This window comes from Triturus cristatus, chromosome 12, assembly GCF_964204655.1.
Source record: "Triturus cristatus chromosome 12, aTriCri1.1, whole genome shotgun sequence".
NCBI lineage: Eukaryota > Metazoa > Chordata > Amphibia > Caudata > Salamandridae > Triturus > Triturus cristatus.
Window position 1 is genome coordinate 135,086,822 of NC_140595.1, and position 24,260 is coordinate 135,111,081.

At 45.8% G+C, this 24,260-nt stretch overlaps 1 protein-coding gene across 1 annotated transcript in view; it reads left to right on the forward strand.

Moving 5' to 3' along the window:
• PAQR6 (progestin and adipoQ receptor family member 6) overlaps positions 1–21,663 on the forward strand; it is a 148,305-nt gene extending 126,642 nt beyond the window's left edge. Inside the window, exons 7-8 of the mRNA XM_085640068.1 lie at positions 16,312–16,456; positions 21,249–21,663. Coding sequence (XP_085496194.1) covers positions 16,312–16,456; positions 21,249–21,517 — 414 coding nt within the window. The 3' untranslated portion in view covers positions 21,518–21,663. The remainder of the gene's footprint in view (positions 1–16,311; positions 16,457–21,248) is intronic.
• The last annotated feature ends 2,597 nt before the right edge of the window (positions 21,664–24,260 follow it).

A 24,260-nucleotide genomic window follows, 5' to 3' on the forward strand; every position in this document is an offset into this window, starting at 1 on the left:
TGTCGACGTCGAGATTGGACACAGCTCCGCCGTTGTCTAGACGGCGTTTGGCGTAGAGAGAGAGAGTCCCTCCGTCGTCGGCTTCACATCACCGTTCGACGTCGAGGCAGCATTCTTCGCCTGCTTCTCATCGGCACCAGTCGCCGTCGACATGGCGTTCGACGTCGAGCAGACGAGAGGCCCAGCAGGCAAGAGCACGCTCGACGTCGAGACAAGCCTCGGTGAGGCCTGGGGAATCCGTGGTTCTAGTGACGGAGTCAGCTTCGCGCCATTCGTCCTCGCACTCATCCAGGAGGGCTTCTCCAAGGCCAGCTACTCCACAAGGTCGTTCAAAGGATGCTGGACATGCCCGCAGGTCTCCTTCAAGACCACACGAGACCACTTCTGCGGTTCAACTGTCGGCCAGATGGCTGCAGCCCGTACACCTCTGGCGGGACTCAGGGGCGACGAGGGTGCAAGAGTATGCCAGTCTAGCACATAGATCTCCACTTCAGAGACTGGTGGACGAAGCGGACAGAGTAAGTCATCCTAGACAAGCACGCGAAAAGTCACCTGAGAGACAGCGCCCTAGATCGCGCTCCCCCAGGCGAGAAGATCGTGCAGTCAGATCACGGGCCCGTGATCATCGACGAGGTAGAAGAACACCATCTACTTCTTCGACTTCATCCACCCGGTCCTCAAAAGAGGGATTACTCCCCCACGCTTTCGGACAGCCCGGTTTCCAGGGTCTCACCCATTGATGACATCAACACTTACCATGAGGTTCTGCAGAGGGGTGCTCAGAAGCTCAACATTGAGATGTCAGTCCCGCAAGTCACAACAACGGTGATTTTCGAGACTTCATCAAAAGACGGCATCTCGACCACTGCTCCCATTGGTTTCTGGGATCCTGGAACCTGTCATGGACACCTTCTTAACTCCAGCAACCATCAAGGCAGTGCCGGCTCGCATCCTCAAAAAATATAAGCCGGCTGCCTCTGATCCGGTCTTTGTTAAGGCTGAGCCTCCTGCAGACTCGGTAATAGTAGCAGCGGCAAGAAAGACTCACGCTGTATCGACGTCTTCCTCGGTCCCTTCAGATAAAGAGAGCAGATCTCAGGACTCATGGGGTCGCAAGGCCTGCACGTCGGCGGCTGCATCCCTTAAGGTCTCAAGCGCGGCTGCGCTGCTCGGCCGTTATGACAGGGCTCTCTGGGACTCTTTGGACCAGTTTAAATCCAAGCTCCCAAATGAGGACCAAAAGGATTTCGAGGAGATAGTCACGGAGGGATCCTTGGTGGCTAATCAGTCAATTAGCACGGCGGTGGATGGAGTGGTGCTATCAGCGCATTCTTACGCACATGGGGTATGCGCCAGAAGATCGTCCTGGTTGAGGCTGACAGGGCTGAAGCCAGATGCGCAGCAGAGAATCCTGAACCTTCCATTCTCTGGCTCTTCTCTCTTTGGCACGCACGCTGATGAGGAAATGAGCCGCATGAAGACCGAGTTGGACACTCTCAAGGCGGTTGGGTTGGAGAAAAAGAAAGAGTTCAGATGCCGCTACAGACCCAACCAGCGCAAGGGGCCTCAACAGAGGGTTCAAACCCCTCAATGGCCCCAGAACAAAGCGCAGGGAAAGTCGCAGTTTCGGGGAGGAAAGTCCAGCAGAGGTAGAGGAGGCCATCAGCAACAGTCCTCTACCACAGCGAGAGCAGGTGGGAAGTCATGAGCAGTGGCTTCCTCTGCCGCCGTTGCCCACTCCAGTGGGAGGAAGTGGTTCACATCATCTGGCAGAGTGGGTCAGCATCACAAAAGATCGCTGGGTGCTGAATATACTGCGCAATGGATATGCGCTACGTTTCCGTGCGCTCCCATAGGACATACCACCGAAAAAGTCCCGTCCTCATCAGTTACAACTACTCCGAAAGGAGGTGAGGACCCCTCTTCAAAAGCACGCTATAGAAAAGGTTCTGCCGTCTCAAATTGGAAAGGGAGTGTACTCCCGGTACTTTCTGGTCCCCAAAAAAGATCAGGAGCGCAAATTTCTGCCAATTCTGGACCTTCGCCTTCTGAACAAGGTCATAGTCAAGGAGAAGTTTCGCATGTTGGCACTTCATCAGATATGTCCACATCTGCAAGTAGGGGATTGGATGTGTTCGGTGGACCTCCAAGATGCGTACTTCCACATTTCTATAGCAAAACGTCATCGCAAGTACCTGCGGTTTGTGGTCGGCCACAAGCATTATCAGTACAAAGTCCTGCCTTTTGGGCTCAAGTCGGCCCCGCGGGTCTTCACCAAATGCATGGCAGTGGTGGCGGCTGTTCTTCACAGACAAGGTCTCTTCGTCTACCCATACTTAGACGACTGGCTGCTGAAAGGTCCATCCCAGCAGCGGGTGAGGCAAGACTTCCAGATCTGTCTGCAACAGTTACACAATCTCGGCCTTCATGTCCACATGGAGAAGTCAGTGCAACAGCCCACCCAAACCATCCACTACCTTGGCTCCGTTCTGGACACAAGCGTGGGAAGAGTGTATCCTTCGGAGGAGAGGCTGTCCTCAATGAAACAGAAGTGCAACCTTCTGCTCCAGGTGCAAAGCCCGTCAGTCCAGCAGGTGGCCTCCCTGCTGGGTTCCATGGCGTCCTGCATCTTTCTCGTTCCCAATGCCCGGCTGAGGATGCGACCTTTGCAACAAGCTCTGGAGGACCAGTGGGATCAGTCAACAGACCGCTGGGAGGACCAGATATGTCTCTCCCAGGCGGCAAAATCCTCTCTCACATGGTGGACTCAGCAGCGCAATCTGATGGTGGGAGTCCCTTTTCATCAGCCACTTCCAGTGCAATCGGTCGTGACATGCGTCTTTGCAAGGCTGGGGGGCACACATGGGGTGCCTTCAGATACAAGGTCGGTGGCCGGTGAAGGAACAGACCTACCACATCAATATGCTGGAACTACGAGCAGTCCACCTTGCCCTAAAAGCTTTCCTACCGGCAATCGAGACAGACTCAGTCCTGGTCCAGACCGACAACACAACGACCATGTTCTACCTAAACAAGCAGGGTGGAACTCGGTTGCGTCCCCTTTCCCTGGAGTCACAGGCGATCTGGCATTGGCTTCTCGCCCGGAACCTCTCAGTGGTGGCAGTACACCTTCCAGGAGAGCTAAATATCATGGCAGACGCACTCAGCAGGCACTTCGAAGATCAGCCAGACTGGGTGCTGCACGACGAGGTGGTGGCGGACCTTTTCCATCGTTGGGGTCGTCCGGAAATAGATCTATTCGCAGACGATGGAAACACAAAATGCCACGCCTTCGCGTCCAGATTCCACCGTCCAGGGACAGGGGGGAATGCGCTTTTGATGGACTGGTCAGGGACATTTGCCTACGCCTTTCCTCCTCTGCCCCTGATCCCGAAGGTGGTGTCCAAGCTACTCAGATCCAGCATGACCATGATTCTGATAGCTCCAGACTGGCCACAGCAGTGGTGGTACCCGGACCTTCTTCATCTGTCGGTGCTTCCGCACAGGAGACTACCTTGCAGGCCGGACCTGCTGTCCAAAATGGGCGGGAGGATTCTTCATCCCAACCTTCCCTCACTGAACTTGGCAGCATGGCTCTTGAGGTCCTGCAATACGAACATTTGAAACTGCCTCCTGATTGTATGCATATTTTGAAAGAGGCTAAAAGACCGTCCACAAGAGCGTCGTATGCGTTCAAGTGGAAGAGGTTTTATCTTTGGTGTAGAGAGCATCACCTTGATCCTACGATGGGGCAGGAGGATGTCATTCTCCCTTACCTTCTGTATTTAGCCAGATCGGGTTTAAAGTATGCTTCTATCAGGGTCCATTTGTCTGCCATTACAGCATACAGGAGATCTCCTAGTCAGCCCTCCTTTTTCCAGATGCAGGTGGTCAAGGACTTCTTACAGGACTTGAAGAAGGTGTATCCCCCTGTTCGAAACCCTTCGCCTCCGTGGGAGTTGAACCTAGTGTTATCTAAATTGATGGGCCCGCCCTTTGAGCCAATCCACAGAGCTTCCTTGCAACATTTGTCCTGGAAGGCCGCTTTTCTGGTAGCCATTACATCAGCGCGCAGAGTAAGCGAAATCCAAGCGCTGTGTACTAAAGAACCCTACAAGGTTTTTCACCATAAGAAAGTGGTCTTAAGGGCGCATCCATCTTTTCTCCCTAAGGTAGTGTCTCATTTTCATATTAATCAGTCCATTTCCCTTCCATCCTTTTTTCCAAATCCAGCGACCCCGGCTGAGCAGTCGCTTCATTCCTTGGACCTCAAGAGGGTACTTAAGTTTTACTTGGAAAGTACCAAGGACATGAGGAAGACAGATCAGTTATTTGTCAATTATGGCGCCATGAGAACAGGCTTCCCAGCCGCAAAGAGATCCATTTCGAGATGGATTGTATCCTGCATTACCTTAGCTTACCAGCTGGCGAAAAGGCCCTTACCGTTAACCCCTAAGGCGCATTCCACTAGGGGGAAAGCGGCCACAGTTGCCTTCTTGCATGACGTCCCAATGTCAGAGATCTGCAAGGCGGCAACCTGGAAATCGGTTCATACCTTTACGAGGCACTACTGCCTAGACTCTGATTCCAGGGCTGATGCTCAAGTAGGCCAAGCCTCCTTGAGGAATCTGTTTGGATAGTTTTGGCTCTATCCGAGCTTACTGATCACATTTTTGTGTTCTCCTTTGCCCGCAGGGAGATGAAGTGAGGCTCGCTACTCTATTCTAATGCTTATGACTATTGATGAGGATCCCCTGGAAGAGAAGGATTAGTTACTTACCTGTAATCCTAGTTCTCTTCCAGGGGTATCCTCATCAAAGTCATAAGCAACCCTCCCGCCTCCCTGGGCAAAGGATTGTTATCTTTTGAAGATGTTGTTAACTCTTTGTGCCATGGCTGTTTCAGTCTCCGCAAAGAACAACTGACCTAACTGTCACCCCTGAGGCATGATGGGAAGCTGGGGGTCAGGTGTACCTTAAAGGCACGGTGTCAGTTTATTGCTATGCTGCTACAGGTTAGCTTTTCAGTCTTGTTAGACTGGGTATTTGCAATGCAGCCTGGGAGCTTCCTATGCTTTCAGTGGTTTATGAGAATTTCTACTGTTTATTGAGCATTAAAACAGTTTCTAAACAAGTTTTATAATTGTTTCTCCTGTTTCTAATGCATGTTTTTCATGTTTAGTGGAAATTCCTTACAGCATGATTCAGCTCTGGTGTTTATTAGGCTGCAATTGCTTATTTTTATATATATATGGATATATATATGTGGGGCACATATATTATAGTGTTTCCGGGGTCCCGCGCATGGGCGGGAATATTCTAATGCTTATGACTTTGATGAGGATACCCCTGGAAGAGAACTAGGATTACAGGTAAGTAACTAATCCTTTTATCCCTTCTTATACCAAGGAGCCTGTTATGATAAACCACGACACAGAAGCAACTTTTCTGTTGAGGAAGATTTATTCCATAGAGAACAAACCCCACACCACAGCTTTGCCAGACACAGCTGGACCAACTGCCAAACTGTCCCTAAGTATCATGACATCACCATGGAACCAAGGTGCATCATAAAGGTATGCAGTCCCAACCTAACAATGGTCGACATGTTTCAGCCCCGTGTTATTGCCCCAGAGGAGTCGGAGGGCTTTCTTCAGGACCAACGTGCAAGTTCGGGTCACAATAACTAAAAGTACCCAGAAAGGGTGGTAAACTGACTCACCCTTCTTTTTAGTCACAGGTTATTGTTACCTATAACTTAATTAACCCAAAATGCGGCCTCCTCGGGGGACCGGGGGGCAAAGGGTTCTGCCTGAACGTTGCAGGCTCCCTTCCTGCTCACTGCTCTGACGGTGACCCAAACTTGCACGTTGGTCCTGAAGAAAGCCCTCCGACCCCTCCGGGGCGATAAGACGGGGCTGAAACATGTCGACCGTTTGACTCTCATCACAACAACACGGTGCTATTGAACATTAACACTTCTATAGTAGCACCAATTTCTCTTTTTTAACCTTGCTACCACTCTTTCTGAATAAAGAGGTTTTGGGAAGAAGAGTGAAGCAATTTTAACTCACTCTCACCTACCCTCACCTCACTTTTCGTACTATTTCTGGTCACCACTGTCAGAACCAGTGGTCCTACCTCCCGGTGGAGGAAAGCATTCCAGAATAAAACCCCATGATGATGCTTTCACGTTCATAAAGGCGGAGAATCAAGATATACCACCCTCGCTGTTGAACGTGCTTGAGGGTTTTAACGCAGGTCACCACACCTGACCCTGGAATTACATGTACAAGTGATCCATTCCCCTTTTGATTACTAGGCTAAAATAGGAAGCTGAATGGATCGAAGCTTCTCCCTCCCCTTTTTGATTATATAATCTTGAAAGACAGTCAGCAACACGATTTCTCCACATAGGGACATACTCAACTCTGCAGTCAAACTCCTGCAACCTGAACGCCAGCCTTGCCAACCTTTCTGAGCACTTTTTGGTTCCACCCAGCCCCAATACATTAAGTAGGGGCTTATGATCAGTACACAAGAGAAAGGTACTGCCCCACAAGAATACTCTGAAGTGACTGGAGTCCCAAGCAGCAGCCAATCCCCCCACTCAATCTGCTTCACTCAAAGAACGTGAGGCAAACACAACTATCTTCTCCTCCTTACCATGCATCTGCGACAGGACAACTGAACCTTTTCCCTTTTCTCAACAATTCCCTCAAAGGTTCAGACTCGTGTGCAAAATCATGAACAAACTTCGAATAGTACTCAACAAGACCCATAAAGGATCTAAGAGTCTCTCTGTCATGAGGCACTTGAGCATTGACAATGGCACTTACCAAATTGGCTTTAGTTTTTACACCTTCCCTTGTCACCAGATGTCCCAGATATTCCACCTTGTGCAACATAAATTGGCACTTTTCTTTGCGCAAGGTTAGACACGCCTTATTAATGCGTGCCAAGACCTGATTGTGCTCCTGCACATTTTTCCCGAGCACAAGGATGTCTTCTTGGAACACAACAACCTTGTCCAAACCTGAAAGAAGGGAAGACATCAGACACTGGAATACACTGGCAGCAGAGCATAAACCAAAATGAAGTCTGCAGAACTGAAAGGTCCCTTCAGTAGTGATGAACGAGGTGCATGTTTGGGCTGTGCACTAAGTTTGACTTAGTGGTATGCACTTCTCAAGTCTAGTTTCGAGATTTATTCCACAGAGAACAAACCTCACACAACAGCTTTGCCAGACACAGCTGGACCAACTGCCAAACTCTCCCCAAGCATAGTGACATCACCATGGAACCAAGGTGCATCATAAAGGTATGCAGCCCCAGCCTAGCTGAGACAGCTTAAGTACATCACAACAGAGCCCTCCAGTGTTCACCAGCAGTTTACAAAATACAGCATGCGCACATATATTTTCTGATTCATGTTAAAATTGTAAACACATCTACAACTTTTTCCCCATTCAGATCCATGTTCCCAATATTTAAAATATTTATGGATTTCTTAAGGCAGTCTCTTGACATTTTTCTGCTTCCTTTTGAAGTTGGTTCACCACTTTACCTTTTATACCCTGACATGCATTCGGAAAAGAACATTCCATAGAATTCACAGATTTGCATTTCTCTTGTTCATTTTTTCCTTGTATTTTATTTGAGGGATGCAATAAAGGGAAGCATACCACCAGGGGGCAGCTGAACACTGTATGCAGAAACGTAATACATGCCCAATTTGTGAGGATATAGAAATGGATGTGTGTTTCCTTTAAAATCTCTCAGCAGCAAATTTACAAATATCTGAATAAGAGCTTTGTACTAGGGTGAGGGAGGGGGTAGCATATGGGAACGTAGGAAGATGCAGAAAGAGACATTCCAGAGTCTCCAGTCCCATACAGACACAGTGCGATGGCATGTGCATTGTTTATGAGTCCTATAGAGTTCCAACATGCTCGTAGTAGTGTGTGCCCCGCTGGACATGTAAAGTTTAGGTAAGGTAGTCGGGTTTACTCCAGCGGATTGCCTAGATTACACATTAGACCAAGAAGGGGCTTTTGTTGGGAACATGGGGCCAGTAGAGTTCTTTCAAGCTAGGGGAAGTGTGCTCTCACTTTCTTTGGGTAGTGATTTACAATCCCGCTTCAGGGAGGACGAGTTTCAGTGTGCCAGTAAGGACTCTGGAAGGTCAGTGAGTAGGGTTTTACCTCCGTTGCAGTAGCGGTCCGTGGAGGGAGTTCGGTGGGGCTGTGAGGCGGGGCGGGGAAATGTAAACACCGGAATATGGATGAACGGAGGTAAGTACACATTTAAATAAATAAAACGAATTCCTTTGAGCGCGCTGCATCGGCGATGCAGCGCGCGCAAAGGAATTTGTTTTATTTATTTAAATGTGTACTTACCTCCGTTCATCCATATTCCGGTGCTTACATTTCCCCACCCTGCCCCTCCCCTGCCCCGCCTCACTGCCCCACCGAACTCCCTCCACGGACCGCTACTGCTCCGTTGATATGTGATAAATCGAGTTCTCAGATTAATGACCAGAAGTTAATAAAAGTTTGTAAGTGCTTGATTTTATGTGGTAATGTAAACGAGAAAGCCTAGGGTTTTCGTGAAGGATAAATAATAAGAGCCTGATCGTTCTATGATGTGTTAGTTTTAGATAAATTATAGACATCGGGGAAGATGTACTAGCCCCTTGCGCCTCCTTGCGCCGTCATTGCGTCGCTCTTTTTGATGCAACGGCGGCACAAACAATGCAGCATATTTACAACGTGATGCATCTAGGGAGATGCGGCACGCTGTAAAGCCCTGTGTCACATTAAACCTGCGTCAAAAGCCATGTAGAACCGATGCAGTGACATTTACAACATTTCACTGCGTCCCTCTCCACCATCACTGCGTCAAAATCCCTACACCTGCTCAGACCAGGCGTAAGGAATGACGCAGGGCTTTTTGTATGAGACTCACCTATCTGTTGTGGCGCATTGCTGGACTTGCATCACTATCATGAGCAACTCCAGCAATGCGTCACTTTTGTGCCAACAGATGCATCAGTATTTCTGACGCACCTGTTAATCCTTCTGCCATGGAGCACTGAATTGTAAATACTGCGCATCCATGGTGGAGCAAGGACATTCGGCACTGGCGCAAGGAAACTGACGCATCTATGCAGGTGCGTCAGTTCCTTGTAAATCTGCCCCTTCATGTTTAAATGTCTTCCGAGGCAGGATCTGAGTATAAAGCTGTTGTCACCCAACAATACTTCGAGGTATAGCGGGCACAATGCCTCTGTTGGCTTAGTAGTATGCAAAGTGGCCCCATGTACGTCACAGGACCAAGCATATATGTCTGTGTGACATCACAGGAGACATGCATTGGTGGAGATGTCAAGGATTTCATATCCCGCAATGGTATTCGGCTCGGGAGAGACCTGGTGAACCAATTTAAGAGAGATCCAGTTATGTCCACAGGTGAATGGGGAGTTTGAAGTAAGACTTGATGTTTGATGGTGCCAAAGCCATTGAGAAGTCAAGAGACCTGGAGCACCATAGGCGGTGATTCATGGATTCTTATGCACTCCTTCTTGTGTTATGAGAATTTATAGAGTGCATGATTCGCCTGTTAGGGTAACCAGGTGCTTAGAGCCGCTGCAGCCTTGGCCAAGCATCGGCCTGGCATAGGTGAAGAGCCATGTCTTCAGTTTCTTTAGGAATTCAGGAACTGGTGTGGATCCCTGGATAGTGGCAATCTCTGCACGCGACTATATGTTCATAAAATCTGCCAACCCTCAGACACATAAACATTCAAGAACTTACTGAAAACCTTGTGAAACTGGAGAAAGACTGGTTTGTAAATGCTACCAGGTAACTGCCTGGGTCATCTTTGGTGAGACTTAAGGAGATGTCCGCCCTGTGATAATTATTTGGTTGAGTCCTCCATCAGCATCTTTAGATACTGCCAATTTAGATTTTGATGAAACTGGGGTCTGTCCCTTGACAGCCCAGCTGTCATTTCTTTTGATGTAGCTCACCTCCACCTGACTCATAATTAGGGCTCCCTGTTTTCTGTTTTTTACTGATTTTTACAGATAATTACAGACAGAGAACATGTATTTTCACGTCTGTATTTATTTTTAGATGTGGATAAAAACGGAAACTGATTTTTTTTTGTAGTTCTAAATTCTGTCTGCCATGACTGCCAAGCCAATAGCTATGTGGGTTGATAGGAATGGGGGTTAAAAAAAGAAAGGGATTTGAGTAAAGAGGCTTTAACAGCAGTAAATATACACAAGGTTGATACTGATGTATCTTCTGCGGGTGTTCACAGCTCTGAAACCTGGCAGACATTCAAGCATGAGTGTATATTTATCAGTTAAATAAATGTGGAAATATACTAATTTCAGCTTACTTTTTTCACAAAGACCAACAGAAATATGGATAAATACAGAAAAAATTATCAAAAAATAAATATGGACAAATACAGACGGATATGTAAAAAAAAATACCATAAAACCGGGAGCCCTACTGTAAATTACAGTAACTGTTATAGATGATAAGAGCGAGGAAAGTGCATTTTATTCCAGTACCAGGAGAGGGCGCTCTCTCATTGAAAGTGTGTGGAGAAGTCTTGATTACACCTTAGAGGTTGGTGTTTCCAGGTCTTTAGGCACACAATATAGTATTGACACTAACAGACATCAAAGGGGATGTGCTGGTGGACCAAGAAGTATATACAATCCCCCTGGAAGAATATCACTGCACACAAACCACAGTAACACCAACAGAATGATCAGGACTGCTCACAACCCATGTCCTTCATTTCCCACTGTTCATCGTCCTTTACACTTTTATGTTTTTTTTTGACAACTTAATTTTCTCTGGGCAATGATGTGAGAACGACCAGGAGAGGGGCTTTGGCTCTGCCCACATGTTGAGAGCCATGAGTACATGTTTTGATTGGGCTGCAGTTGTGTGCTTCCACAAAAAAAAGTGCTTGCCGTTGTAATGTTATGAAACTGTCTTGGATAACTAGATAATTGATGCTCTTTTGCTCTGGCAGCAGCACAAATAAGAGACGGCAATCCTTAACGTAAACTCATTTTTAGGTCTGGCATGAGAGTACATTCATATACTTGACCTATTGGCTTTGCCAGTTCTTGTTAAGAATATTGTCCGCCAATTCCTCTCATTTTTATCCTCTATTAGTAATCAGAATTTAATCCAATAACCAGCTGTGCAGGTATAATGACATGTTCAAGATCCAACTTAACCTTTCCATCCTGACTTCCATGGTGAAGGACTATGGTGGGAAATCATGTAACATTTCCCAAACTCGTGCAGATTCTGAACCCTTTGTAAATCTACTAGATATTACTTTGCCATTATCTGTGAAGCACTAGCCTTTGCTCTTCTCTTTCACGTGCTTGCATTATTGTGTAGAGTGCTGGTGGATATTGTGTCATTTGTTTAGTGTCCATTAACGTATTGTCTAATACTTTTTCCAATAGCGGCGATCTATTCATGAAGCTTTCCTACTGTTTTTTAAAGAAAGATTTGTGCTTTAGCATCCATATGTCTGGCCCTTTGAACATTGGCTCAGTAGTTTTGCACATATACTGTGATCAGCCGCGGCCCGTGCAGGTAAGAGCCATAGCGCGGTGGGATGGGGGGGGGAGGTTTAAGAGCCATAGCGCGGTGGGACCGGGGGGGGGGGGGGGGGGGGTTAGGAGAGGTTTGACAAAGGACGAGGAGGAATTTTTTTTTATTTCTTTACTTTTCCCTCGTGGTCATCCCCGCCGCTCTTACCTGCACGGGCTGCGGCTGAATTTGATGCGAACAAAAATGTACACACCAGTGGGCTTCTATGGTTTGATATATTTATAGAGATCTGACTTAGTCAGTCAGTCAAGAATTTTTTATTCGGAAAAACGCCACCAAAGAATAAAACAATTCATTATACAAAGTATAATAAATTACTTAAAACATATATATCAAAACAGAATGACCAGCCGCAAGACGGTTGTTTCTTGGGTGTGTAGAAAGCATGTAAAATTCTGTTAAAATAATAATTCATATATTTTCCTAGTGCCCATAGCTTTCTTTATATAATTTAAAACTTCATAACATATCTGTCGTCGATAGTTTTTGTAAGAACTCTATTGCTGATCGATGTGGTTTAATTTTTGCCGTGCGTAACTGACTGACATAGTCCTCACCAAACCCTAGCCATATTGTAAACTCATGTCACACAAATTTAAATTTGTCATAATTCATTAACCAAAATATCAACATTCAAAAACCCTGTTTGAAAAAGAATGTGCACCCCTTAATTCACTAATACTTGCAGCCCCTGTCAGAAGAAATACCTGCAAGCAATTCTGGCCCACCCAGATATAGGGACCTGAAGTCCCACAGTAATAAGAACTGCATACAAAAGAAATCAGAGTTTGTAATAACTGCAAATTGACTTATGCATAATGATTTAGCAAGGGATACATAGACCCTCGTGCAGGCAAGACAGATAACTCACTTTACAACAGTTTGGTAGTAAAACAGAGCCCTAATTGGGGTCAGAGGACCCCGAATGCCCGTGGGACTTGGTGCCACTGCACCTCCCTCAGTATTGGTATCCAAGCCCCCGGTTATGCTGCTCAAGGAGACATTCTATTTATGTCGGCATGTTTCCCTCTGGTGCCACCCTGCGAGTGTGCAGCTGTTCAGTTCGGTGTAACAAAAGGTGAGAAGCATCAGCAGAAATGGAAAAACATTTCCACTCTTAACAGGTAAGAGTCCGTGAGAGCAAGATGTGGTGCAAATTCCAAAAGTCCACCACCACTAGCCATAATAGTCCCCTAGCCCCCAAACGATTGCTCTTCGGCAATAGAGCAGAATGTAAACCACTCTAAGTAGCTTGGGGCCACATGCATCAACATAAAAAACGGTCGCAAACGGGCAGATTCACAGAATCTGCCCCTTTGCCACCGGTATTTTTGCATTCGGGATGCATCATCCCAAATGCAAAAATAGCAATTTAAGGAATTGCAAAATTTGTGATTACTTAAACTGCGATTGCATTTAATGAATCGCAAATTGAGATTCCTTAAATGCAATGCATTAAACAATAAAAATGTGCAATTTCGCAAATAGGAATTGTAAATTACCGTCAATCTAAAGTTGATGGTAATTTGCGATTTCTTTGAAAAATACACTTCAAAGTGCCATGTTACAAACACACATGCCCTAGGGACATGTGTGTACGCAACATGTCGATAAATTGAAATTTCAGGGGTGAAACAGGGTGTCCTTTTGGCACCCTTGCACCCTTGATATTGCATGCGCAATTTGTGAGTACCTATTGGGTACTCGCAAATTGTGCATGCAATTCGCATTCATTCCTATGGGCCTCTAGGCCCATAGGAATAAATGAGAAGCAATTCCATAATTGCGACTCGCAATTTGCGACTCACAATTAAGGAATGTGTAGGAATCACATTTTTTTTTGCGATTCCTACATGCATAGGCAATAGCGATTCTTTAATTGCGATTCCTTAAAAATCGCAATTAAAGAATCGCTATTGACTATTTTGATGCATGTGCACCTTTGTGTTTTATTTCTCATATCTAAACGACACAACTGTCGTTAAGATTAAAAGTAATGTGAGGTTTTGAACCTGTGTTTTCTCTGCATGGATGTTGTGTTGCGGCCCTAAAAACAATGGCAGTGCAACCCAGATTTATGTAAGCCTTTACACTACACTGAGGCATGACCGTGACAGCAATCGGCTAGTGTATGGTTTTCAATGCTGTGTTGTCGATCCTGATCTGGCCAGCGGCGGCCGGCACAGGTAAGCGCAGCAGGGCAGGGCATACAGACCATCCGAAAAGGGGAAGGCCATCCGCACACCTCTAGGTCTCCATTTGCTGTGCGCAGGGTACTTTTGATATAACCTCTTAGGCTGCTTAGTCAACTTTGCTGATGTGACCTTTGACCTGCCATCGTGCCTCAGTTCTCCCAGCGTACTCTCTCTTCCCTCCATTCTGAAGATGTAGGAAATACAGCATGCATACTGAAGAACCTTGGCATCCTAGGACAGGGGATAGGCCTCCTTCTCTGATGCTGAGGCGCTAGTGTTAGCCAGCGGCATTATCCTGTGAATGTGAGCTGTTGACAGGAGTAGGCTGGAAAATACCCGTAGAGCATCTAAAGGTTTCTTTGTTTCTGGGGGATATGTACAATGAAGTGGCACAGCGTGTCGCTAGCCTCCTGGGCTTAACGACACGCTCCACCACTTCAGAAATGCAAGGCTGCACCATATTTCTAAGAATGTGGTGCAGCCTTGAGTTTCCCCCTGCGATGGCGCTAAGTTTAACAACTTAGCGCCAACGCAGGCACCCTTGCACCAGAGTGCAAGGGTGTCTGTGTGCAGGGGAGGATTGGTTCTGTGTAGAAAGGTGCCCCTTCCTGCACATAAACAAACCTAAAATGGCATTTTGTATCTTTCATGTGTGCTGCTTCATGCAGCACACATGAAAGTTACAAAATAGCATTTTAAAGAAAGGTTTGTTTATGTACAGGAAGGGATACCTTCCTGTACATAAACAAACCATGGCATTTTGCTTTTTCCATATGTGCTGCACAAGGCAGCACACATAGAAAAAGCAAAAACGAGGAGGAATAATGCATTTCTCCTCGTTTTGTCAACTTAAGACCAGGATTTTCCTGGTCTTAATTTTGGCGCTGCCTCCTATGTACACCACCGTTGTACATAGGGGACAGCGTCAAATTCAATGGGTGTTGCGGTGGAACGCCCACCACAACACCCACGGCACGCCCCTTTCACGCTAACCCTAGCATGAAATGGTGCCCTATGTACAAGGCAGCGTTAAGCCACGTTAAGTGGCTTAACGCTGTCTTTTACATAAGGCAAGGCTCCTATCGCCACGGGAACGTCACAAAAAATGACATTCTCGTGGCGATAGGGGCTTGTACATATGCCCCTCTGTGTCTCCAGATTAGCTGTGGTCAGTATGGTGCTTAGTGTTAGTCACTTGCAAGTGGTTGTAGATTTATTTGGGTTATTGCCTTCAAGTGATGTTTTTTTTTGCTGTATATTTCTCACCAAAGGACATTTTTCTAAATTAGGAACATTTCATGGGCACTGTGTTTCCAAGTTTGGCCTGTGTTTTTATTATTCATGTCATGGTGTGTGTGGAACTCAACCTCAATGCTGAATCAGACTGTGTTGGAATAACGTTCTTCATCCGCCCTTACGAAAGCCCTTGCCTGGAGGTACATTACAGCAGACCCGGCAGTTGCCGGTCGAGGCTCCTACTAGTTGGAATTCCTACTGGTTTCTTTCATTTCATTGTGCACCAAGTGGTTAATCCATATATTTACTGTACTGTAAACTATTGCTCGACTGATGTTCTTAGTTTGTTATTTATGTTTACACTTTTATGGTAGTATGATCGAAATAAAGTTTTATGATGATGATGATGAATTCCTACTAGCTGAGGGCTTGCACCCCTACATTTATAACATTTTTTTGCTCAATATGTGGGTTTGTGCCTGCAATGGTGGGTCTCAGGGAGGCGTGACACAGTGTATTGGTGTCCCTGGGGTCCACATTCACCCTCAGGGAGGAGGTCACAGACACCACTAGCCTTAGAGGGAGAACACACTGGTAACTTCTAATATAGCCTTATAGCCCGCCGTGGCGGGCTATAGCGGCTGTTAAAGGCCCGCTGCAGCGTTAAAGGCCCGAGCCGAAGGCGAGGGACTTTAACAAAGCAGAGGGACTTTAAAAGCCGGTATAGCCCTGCTACGAAGGGCTATAAGGCTATTAGAACATTCTGCCACTAAAGGGCAGAATGTTCTAACAAAACAAAGCCTTCAGGGAGCGCGAGGGGATTCAAATCCCCTCAGGCTCCCTGAAGTCTTTGTTCACAGCCAGAGCTGTGAACAACGACACATTGGAATGTTGGTACCAGCCATTATAAGCCCGGAGCGCTCCATTGTTTTCAATGGAGCTTCCAGCATTCCAATGTTCTAATATACATTACATTTTCACCTATAATTTCTTTGGAACTCTGATAGGTAATTAGTGGGTAGGCAAGATGGGTTTTCCCTGCCACCTGTCAAAGACAAATCACTTTTTAACACTACTTTTTGGCTCGGGCTTGCGGCTTGGTGGATGAGATCAACTCCCATTGGCTTGCAAATTCTTTCTTAGCAGGTCCTATTTCTGAGTATCTTGTTACATTTGCATTTTTTATGTCTTTGCTGATGGATTTGCTATTTTCGTTTCTTCTAGCTCCTGTTCTGCTTTGGAGAGGACTGCAACTCCAACATGGCGGTTTCATCCTACATCTGTCACCTGTTCTGTGCACTGCTCACTGTCATCCTGTTTGCTTCACATTTGCCAGAACGACTGGCACCTGGACGCTTTGATTACTTTGGTAATAAAGGCATACCATTTAAAGTTAATGCAGAACTTTGACTCTTTGTGGTTGCATGGCATGTCTTATTCCACAATATCATTTCCCTTGGTATATATATTACAGTGGAGCCAGATCTGAGCAGTGACGTAAAATGACTTGGTGCAGAAAACAATAAGGGGCAGATTTACAAGCCCCTTGCGCCACTTTTGCATCACTTTTCCCATGTTAACAATGACGCAAAAGTGGCGCAAAGGCCTTGTAAATAAGCCCCTAAGTTCTTTGGATTCATTTGCTGCTGCAAAGATTTGTGAGTAGCTGTAGTTGAATCCCTCAATGTCAACTCTGCCTTAAAACGTATGCAGGTTGATAAAATAATGCAGTTGAGGTGGGTAGCAGGTCGATAAAATACATAAAATTGAGGTGGGTAGCAAAAATACATTTTATTCAGACTGCTCAGAATAAGCAGAATCCTCAGGAGCAAGTGCTATATAAAAATCGTTTTGTAGCTTATTTGTCTTTGTTTACACATGCTCTGCATACTCATGCTATTTAGTGTTGGTCATGGACATTCGCAAGTTAATTTTCTTCGAAGACGTTTCGAAGCAGAAGACACTTTCTGACTTGAATTTCAGTCCAAAATGCACCAGGTCAAAGTCTCCACCTCCTATTGTTAGGTCTCGCCTGACCCAGCGCATGCGCTGGTCTGGCGAGACTTATTGTAAGGGCTCAAAAAAGTGCTACCGCTGTAGCCTATAGCTACAGTTCACGTGCGCGGGCGCGTGCGCCTCACTTTCGCGGCCGCTTTGATGTTCTCCGTGAGCCAGTTTTTAGGTCTCGCCTGACCCAGCGCATGCGCTGGTCTGGCGAGACATTTTGTGAGGGCTCAAAAAAGTGCTACCACTGTAGCCTAGAGCTACAGTGCATGTGCGCGGGCGCGCGCGCCTCACTTTCGCGGCCGCACGGCCGCTTTGATGTTTGATCGCGATCACTTTCACTTTTGCGGCCGCACAGCCGCTTTGATGTTCTCCGTGAGCCGGTTTATTACTTCTATGTAGTAATGGTGGCACCCGTGCGCCGCCATTACTACAGAGCAGTAATAAACAGAAACAAGCATTGGCGTAGCCAATAGCTCTCGCTTTTGGGACCTTATAAGTATTTAGTTATGCAACTGTTGCATGGCTAAACACTTATAAGGTCCCAAAAGCGAGACCTATTGGCTATGCCAATGCTTGTTTTTTTCTGCCATCGGGTTCAGATGTTTTAGTGCCAGCTCGAGGACCAACGTGGTTTTTCATGAAGACTTTAGGTGCAAGCCATTGAGGCTTGGATTACAGCAACGGGAGAACTTCGCAGGACACAAGCGCCTTTGGTGCCATTCATTGAGACTTCAATTACTGTGATGGACAAACTTTGCTGGACAAGACGCTGGGTCTCGACTCCGGGCAGAGTCGTTGCAGCTGCCTTGAAGAAACGAGTCGAGTAAAGAATGACTATTGTGTGGGGATGTTATGGAGAGGAGAATTTTCCAACTTTAACCTAAATGTAATGCAAAAGTTCCTGGCCAGCGTTCCATTGGCTGTGCAACTTTTATTTGGTCCCTAATCACAATGCAGCAATCTGCTCAACTTGTAAAGCAATCTGGTGCAAAAAGACCACCCAGCACCTGAAATGCCATTGGGCAGACCACAAAATGCAGAGACAGGCACCTAAAACACCAAACCTGCTCTGACCTGAGGACACATTTGCCATTGAGGGAGAAGAGCATGGGCCTTCCAGTGCACGGCTGGTGTAGGGGGAGCAGAGCCTAGAGGAGCTGTCCTCCAATGAGTCTGAGGCTGGAGTAGAGGAGTGCCACAGCCAAAGCTCAGGCCCCAGATTATGGCCTTTGTGAGGATTATCGGGCTAAACACCTCCTGAAGACGATCGCAAGAGTAGCAAGAGATGGTTAATGAAGGAAAGGTAGTGTCAAATGCATACATCTGGTGTGCGTTGGATTCTGCTGATACTGTGCCAGCAGTGACAGCTCCTCCGCTAACGCAGTGGAGCGTCGTTCCACTGCTTTCAGCAGTGTAAATAAAGGAAAAATATAATGATAGGAACTCGTTTTTATTATTATATTTGTTCCTGCAGCAGCGTCTTTGCAGGGTGGGGCAAGGCTGCCCTGCTATCAGAGCAGGTGGGAGGAGTGGTGCGCACTCTGTAAGTGCACAATGACTGTTTGGCCGACCCTCTCGGGCCGGCCAACCAGTCATGTGCACTTTGCATGTTCTCCACTCAGGCTGCATCACAGCCTTGGTGGAGAACATACACAGGCTCCCATTCCCTGGCTGAGCACTGAACCGCGGCCCTCAGATCAATCACAACGCTGCATTGCAGTGTTGTGATTGGTCAGGGGAGCCTGGATGTTTCCTGTTCCGACCCAGCGGAGTGACGACTCGCAGAAACCAAGGAGGAGAGACAAGACTCAGCTAGGAGATAAGTTTGATATTGGTAAGAATGAAAATTCTTATCCATGGGTTTGTGAGGGTGCTCAGGGCCGATGCAATGGAAGGTGCAATCCTGTGTGAGGTATGTAAACCCACCACGTTGGCCTGCTACTCTGCTGAGTGGAAAAGATTTGTTCATTTTTGCTTTGATGCATTCATAAAAAATAGATCTTCTCAAAACCTCTGTTCAGGATATCATTTGTTATGTACTGCATTTACAGAATGTGCGTTTGGCATACACTTTCTTTTGTCTAGACTTGGCAAGAGTGGCAGACTACGTGCAGAACAGGGACATTTTTTCTGTTCCTAAAATACCAGTCCTTAATGCTTCATGGTGGACCTTAAAAAGGAGATTCCTCCAAGAACTCCTCCAGCGCAAACCTCCAATCTCTATAGAGTTCTTGTGAGACAAATGGGTTCTCCATTCGAACTGCTGCACTCTTACAACATGCACTTCTTGCCCTGGAAGGTAGCCTTTCTGGTTGCTATCACATCTCTTTGAAGAATTAGTCATTTGCTAACCTTAAATATTGAGGAAGCATTATTTAAGTTCACAGGGATAGAGCTGTTTTGAGGACAAACCCAATATTTCAAACCGAAGGTGACTTCCCTTTTCATTTTACCCAGATTATCGATTTGCCTATCTTCCTTCCACCCCATACATTGTGGCAGAAGGAGCACAACACACCCTAGATATTACAAAGATGCTTATGTTTTTATCAAGAAGGAACTTGTGTCTTGTTTCCAAGTCCATTTGCAAGACACAAACTTTGTAACTTTTGCTAAGCCTCACTTTGGAAATCCAATTTCCAAGGCAGGTATTGTTAGGTGAATAGCATGTTATACTCAGGCTAAGCGCATGTCATTTAGAGTATTTCCGTTTGAAAAAAGGCAGCTGGTCTGACCTTTTTAGCTGCTACTTAGTCAGCACCAGTCACATCCACTAAACACTACTGAGTAGATATTCGGACCCATCAGCAGGATTTAGTTGGACAAACAGTGTTAACGGCTTTGTTCCAGGCTTCTGCATCATCTGCTCGCTAGTCACCGCTTACCGGAGGAAATGCTTTATATATATGCAGAGCATGTGTATCTACAGTCACACACGATATGAACAGAAAATGTTGGGTGCTCTGTAACCATCTGTTCGTAGTGCTGTAGATATGCATGTACCCCCGCCCTCCCCCCAGAAGTGAGCTATGATCTAAGGTTATTATACTTCTAATCTTACACAATGCATAGTACTTGTTTTCTGTCACTACAATCCACTGATGTTACTTACCCGCTGGGTGAAAAAAAAATTAGGTGGAGTGTTTGGCCTGGTACATTGAGGGCTGAGAGTGGAGTCTCAAAGGGTCTTATCATCAAGGCCAGGCGATAATTATCGCTCAGCGCTCTTAGCGCGAGGATAATTATCGCTGGCCAACTCTGAATTTTATCGCGGAGATAGCGTGCTATCAGCAACGCTTATCTCTAAAGCGATAAAATTCTATGCGCAAGCTGCCAACTGTGCGGTTATCGCTGGAAATCCAGCGATAATCACACAACGTTTGGCGAAAGCTTGCTGATATGGCAAGGCAGACTTAGCCAATGATATCCACCTTCCATAGGATATCATGGCTAAGTCAGTTGAAAAGCAGGCGTAAGGAAAGTAGCGATATCCGATGTTATCGCTACTTTTCTTGTCACTCTGCAGGTTAGCGTGTGGCTAGATAATAGGAGGAATGTCGCTTAGCGACATTTCTCCCGTTATCTTGGGGTGGAACAACCACTTTGCATATCATTAGAGATGTGAAGATGGGCGTTGTGGGAAAGGGCGATAAGGCAAGGATTCACGCGATAGCGTGACCTTGCTGATAAGGCGATAAAATTATCGCCGCTTTCCGTCCGATAATTTTATCGCCTGGCCTTGATGATATGCCCCAAAGAGCTTTGTGGCTCGAAACGTCTTCGAAGAAATACAACTTGAAAACGTCTACGCCCAAGATGAAATGTCAGAATTGTGCAGAGCATGTGAATATACAGCACTACAATCTATGAACAGATGGTTTCAGGGTAATATTTTCCTTATTAATAATAAATTGAAAAGAGGATATTTGAACAGATTCTTTTACATAATCAAGCTGTCCTTGCAAAGATATATTGTCATGATTTCTTTGAGTACCAGGTTTTGATGCCAGGATGCATTTCCAATAAAGAAATCGATCTTCTGAAGCTTTTATAATAACCTTCGTGCATTTGGATGTTCAACATGCTTTCTCTACTGTTGATAAAAAAATGCATCTTCTTCGCAAAGTCAATTTATTTGTATTCTTTCGCTCCAGGACACAGCCACCAACTGTTCCACATCTGTGCAGTGGTGGGCACTCACTTCCAGATGGAGGCTGTCCTGACAGACATGAATGTGCGGCGGCCATGGCTGACGGTCAACACACCACTGCCCTCTACCTTTGGCACCTTGGGGATCATGATCATTGCTGTATTGGGGAACCTTCTCCTGATTGGTGGGTTCACCACCTTTCTTCGTTCCCCTACGGCGGACTTAATGCCGTCGAGCAACATCCATGAGGAAACCAAAGAAAAGGAACACTAACAGACACCCAGCCAGATAAGTCTGGAAAGCAGTATACTGCGGCCTTATATTCACCTTTGACCATTGAATATAACTCCAGGTAAAAAAAACATCTCTTTTCGCCATCAGGGAACTTGGTAGCATTCCTCAAGCCTGCCTTATGGAACTCACCCTCAACTACCTCAGTATACATCTGTTTCCGATGCACTCCATTGTCGCTGGGAGACTGATTGTGGACCCTTCTGCAAGTCAACGAAGGGGGTAGAGAGGACGAGAGCCACTTTGGATATGGAGAAGACGTCTGATGCTGCGGCAGCATTTCTCCTCCGCAAATAAAAACACTCACAGAGAAAGAATAGTAGGGTCCATATATATATATATATATATATATATATATATATATATATATACGCACACACACACACATATACCTATGAATGAGTGTATCTGTACATACACATATATATAGATAGTTTTGTTAGCTGCAACTGCACAAATCTATCTATGCCTTATACTGGAAAAAATATTGTGGAATTTTTTTTTCTTGCTTTGTATTTGGCAGCTTCTCTCTTTATTGTCTTAGTTCAAGAGAGACTGTTTTTCAGAGATTTCCTGTTGTGAATGGGCTGTTTTGTTAGCTGCTCAACTTCAAAACCAGTTTGTGTTGAAGTTTTGGCCAAGTAAGATTGAATTGGAATGTATTACCGTCTCAAATAGCCTATGGTTGTGACTGAGCTGATCCGTAGAGAATGCGGTGATTATCGCCCCAGATAAAATCAATAACCCTGGACTTAAATTTTTTCTTGTAGAAAAATGATCGCCTATTCCAAGGTCTTTTCTCCCAATTGGAGCATAACGTAGCTCTAGATGTTTTCCAGACCAAAGTTAGCATTTTCTGATATTTACTGGATCTCCCACCTTTTAATTTTGACCAGCTGAAATTTAATGGTGATTCCATTTACCTGGTGTGATATAATACACCCAACTCTCAATTCCAACTTCTGAACAAACGGTGCCAGCGCATTGGTGGGAATATTCAAACCCCTGAAAATCAGGGGCTTTGCATAAGTAATTTAGAATTCTAAAGCGCATTCCATCCCTTGGATCTAGCACTGTTTGTTTCGATAGATACCACTAAGTTCAAGCAGGTATGATGTACATCCGGATACAGCATCAATGCCGGGGAATTGTGGTATTCTGTGGTATTAATTTTGCACCTGAACTTTATGGTGTCCTGCCTGAACTGGGACCCTCTTTTCTGAGCTGCAGGGAAGCCTATTTCCATGAACCAAATCACATTTTCCTGTGCCTTGTCAAATTGGATGGCTTGTTTTTTGGCTGATTTTGTGTCTATCGCAGGTGTGGTGATGTTTAATAAATCCCAGTTCTTGGTCATTTAGCTAGAGTGGAATAAATAGTGTATGGTGGAGAACCATAGGAATAACCAGAAGCACTTTTACAGGCTGCATGCCAGTTCTATCTGTGATAGAGGGCCCAGTAATACCTAATTCCAGGGGCGTAGCTAGGCCTCTTGCCACCCGTGGCGGTTCCTGCATTTGCCACCCGCGGCAGCCGAATGTAAGAGCGGAGTGGGAGGGCAGGGGGAGCTGGTGATTCCTGCGCTTGCTGCCCCCACAGGCGACATCTGCAGGTAAGAGCGAGGGGGGGTAGGTCGCCATGCCCCCAAAACCCGTGCGGGCTGGGGTGGTCCACCCCCCCCCACCTTGCTATGCCACTGCCTAATTCTGCATCGTGTTTCACTAATCGTTTACAAAGGCTAGAGGTTGCATACACTCTGGAGAAAGGGACTCTTTCGTTGTTGTTCATGAGAAATCGAGGGGAAGTCGGGCTTTAAACTATTTGAGGACCCCCCTACTAAAGACCTTGCAGCGGAACACCCGTGGTTGTAGGAGGGGTGCAAGTCTAATGGATTGGTGGTCTCCACTGACCTCCCATTTCCTTTCTTTAAACCTTCACAAGCCCTGGGAGCTGAAGGGTTTGAAGAGGTTGTTTCTGGATAGTTTGAAGGGGGGGAATAGATGTTTTATGGAGAGTAAGTCTAAACCACATTGGGTGTTGCCTGATAGAATGCACTAAGCTCATTCTGTAGAGTAAACTCGTCAAAGAGGCCCTTGAAAATGTAGCTGAAACTTTGTTCCTACAACTTGGCTCAGCACTGCATAGGAGGAAAGGGTGGTCCCCTCTATCCAATGAGCTCCATCCATGAATATAGTATCCGCAGACTAATATGCCTTAACTAGTCCTAGTTGACTTGATGAGCACTTAACATACAGAATGCAACAGTTTGCTCTAACTGTACATTACCTTGTTGCTTTCTGTGTTTCTCTCAGTATGCTTTGCCTAATCTGTATACAACGTTATCATAGGTAGCGATGAAAAACATGTCTATGATTAAGCTACGATTGATTCCTCTGCGGTCTATGAAAATGTGAATCTCTCATTGTTCTAGGTTTCAAGGGGCAACGTCCATGAACAGCAAAATATAATTTAGTTTTTTTTAGCACATACACTCAGATTGCAAGTCTCTAGAACAGTAATCTGAAATCGCATTAATGTACCAAAGCTGTTTCAGGTACTAATTTAGCCCATTAAAAAAAAGTGTTCCACAGTTGCTTTTGGAAACAGAATAAGTATGATAGGCATAGGTAAAAGGGCGCCAGTGAGGTATTGTCATGGCTACTGGAATTATGCGACAGGAGAGGGCCAAAGTATCTGGCAGTAAATTATGTGGCAAGAAAAGGCA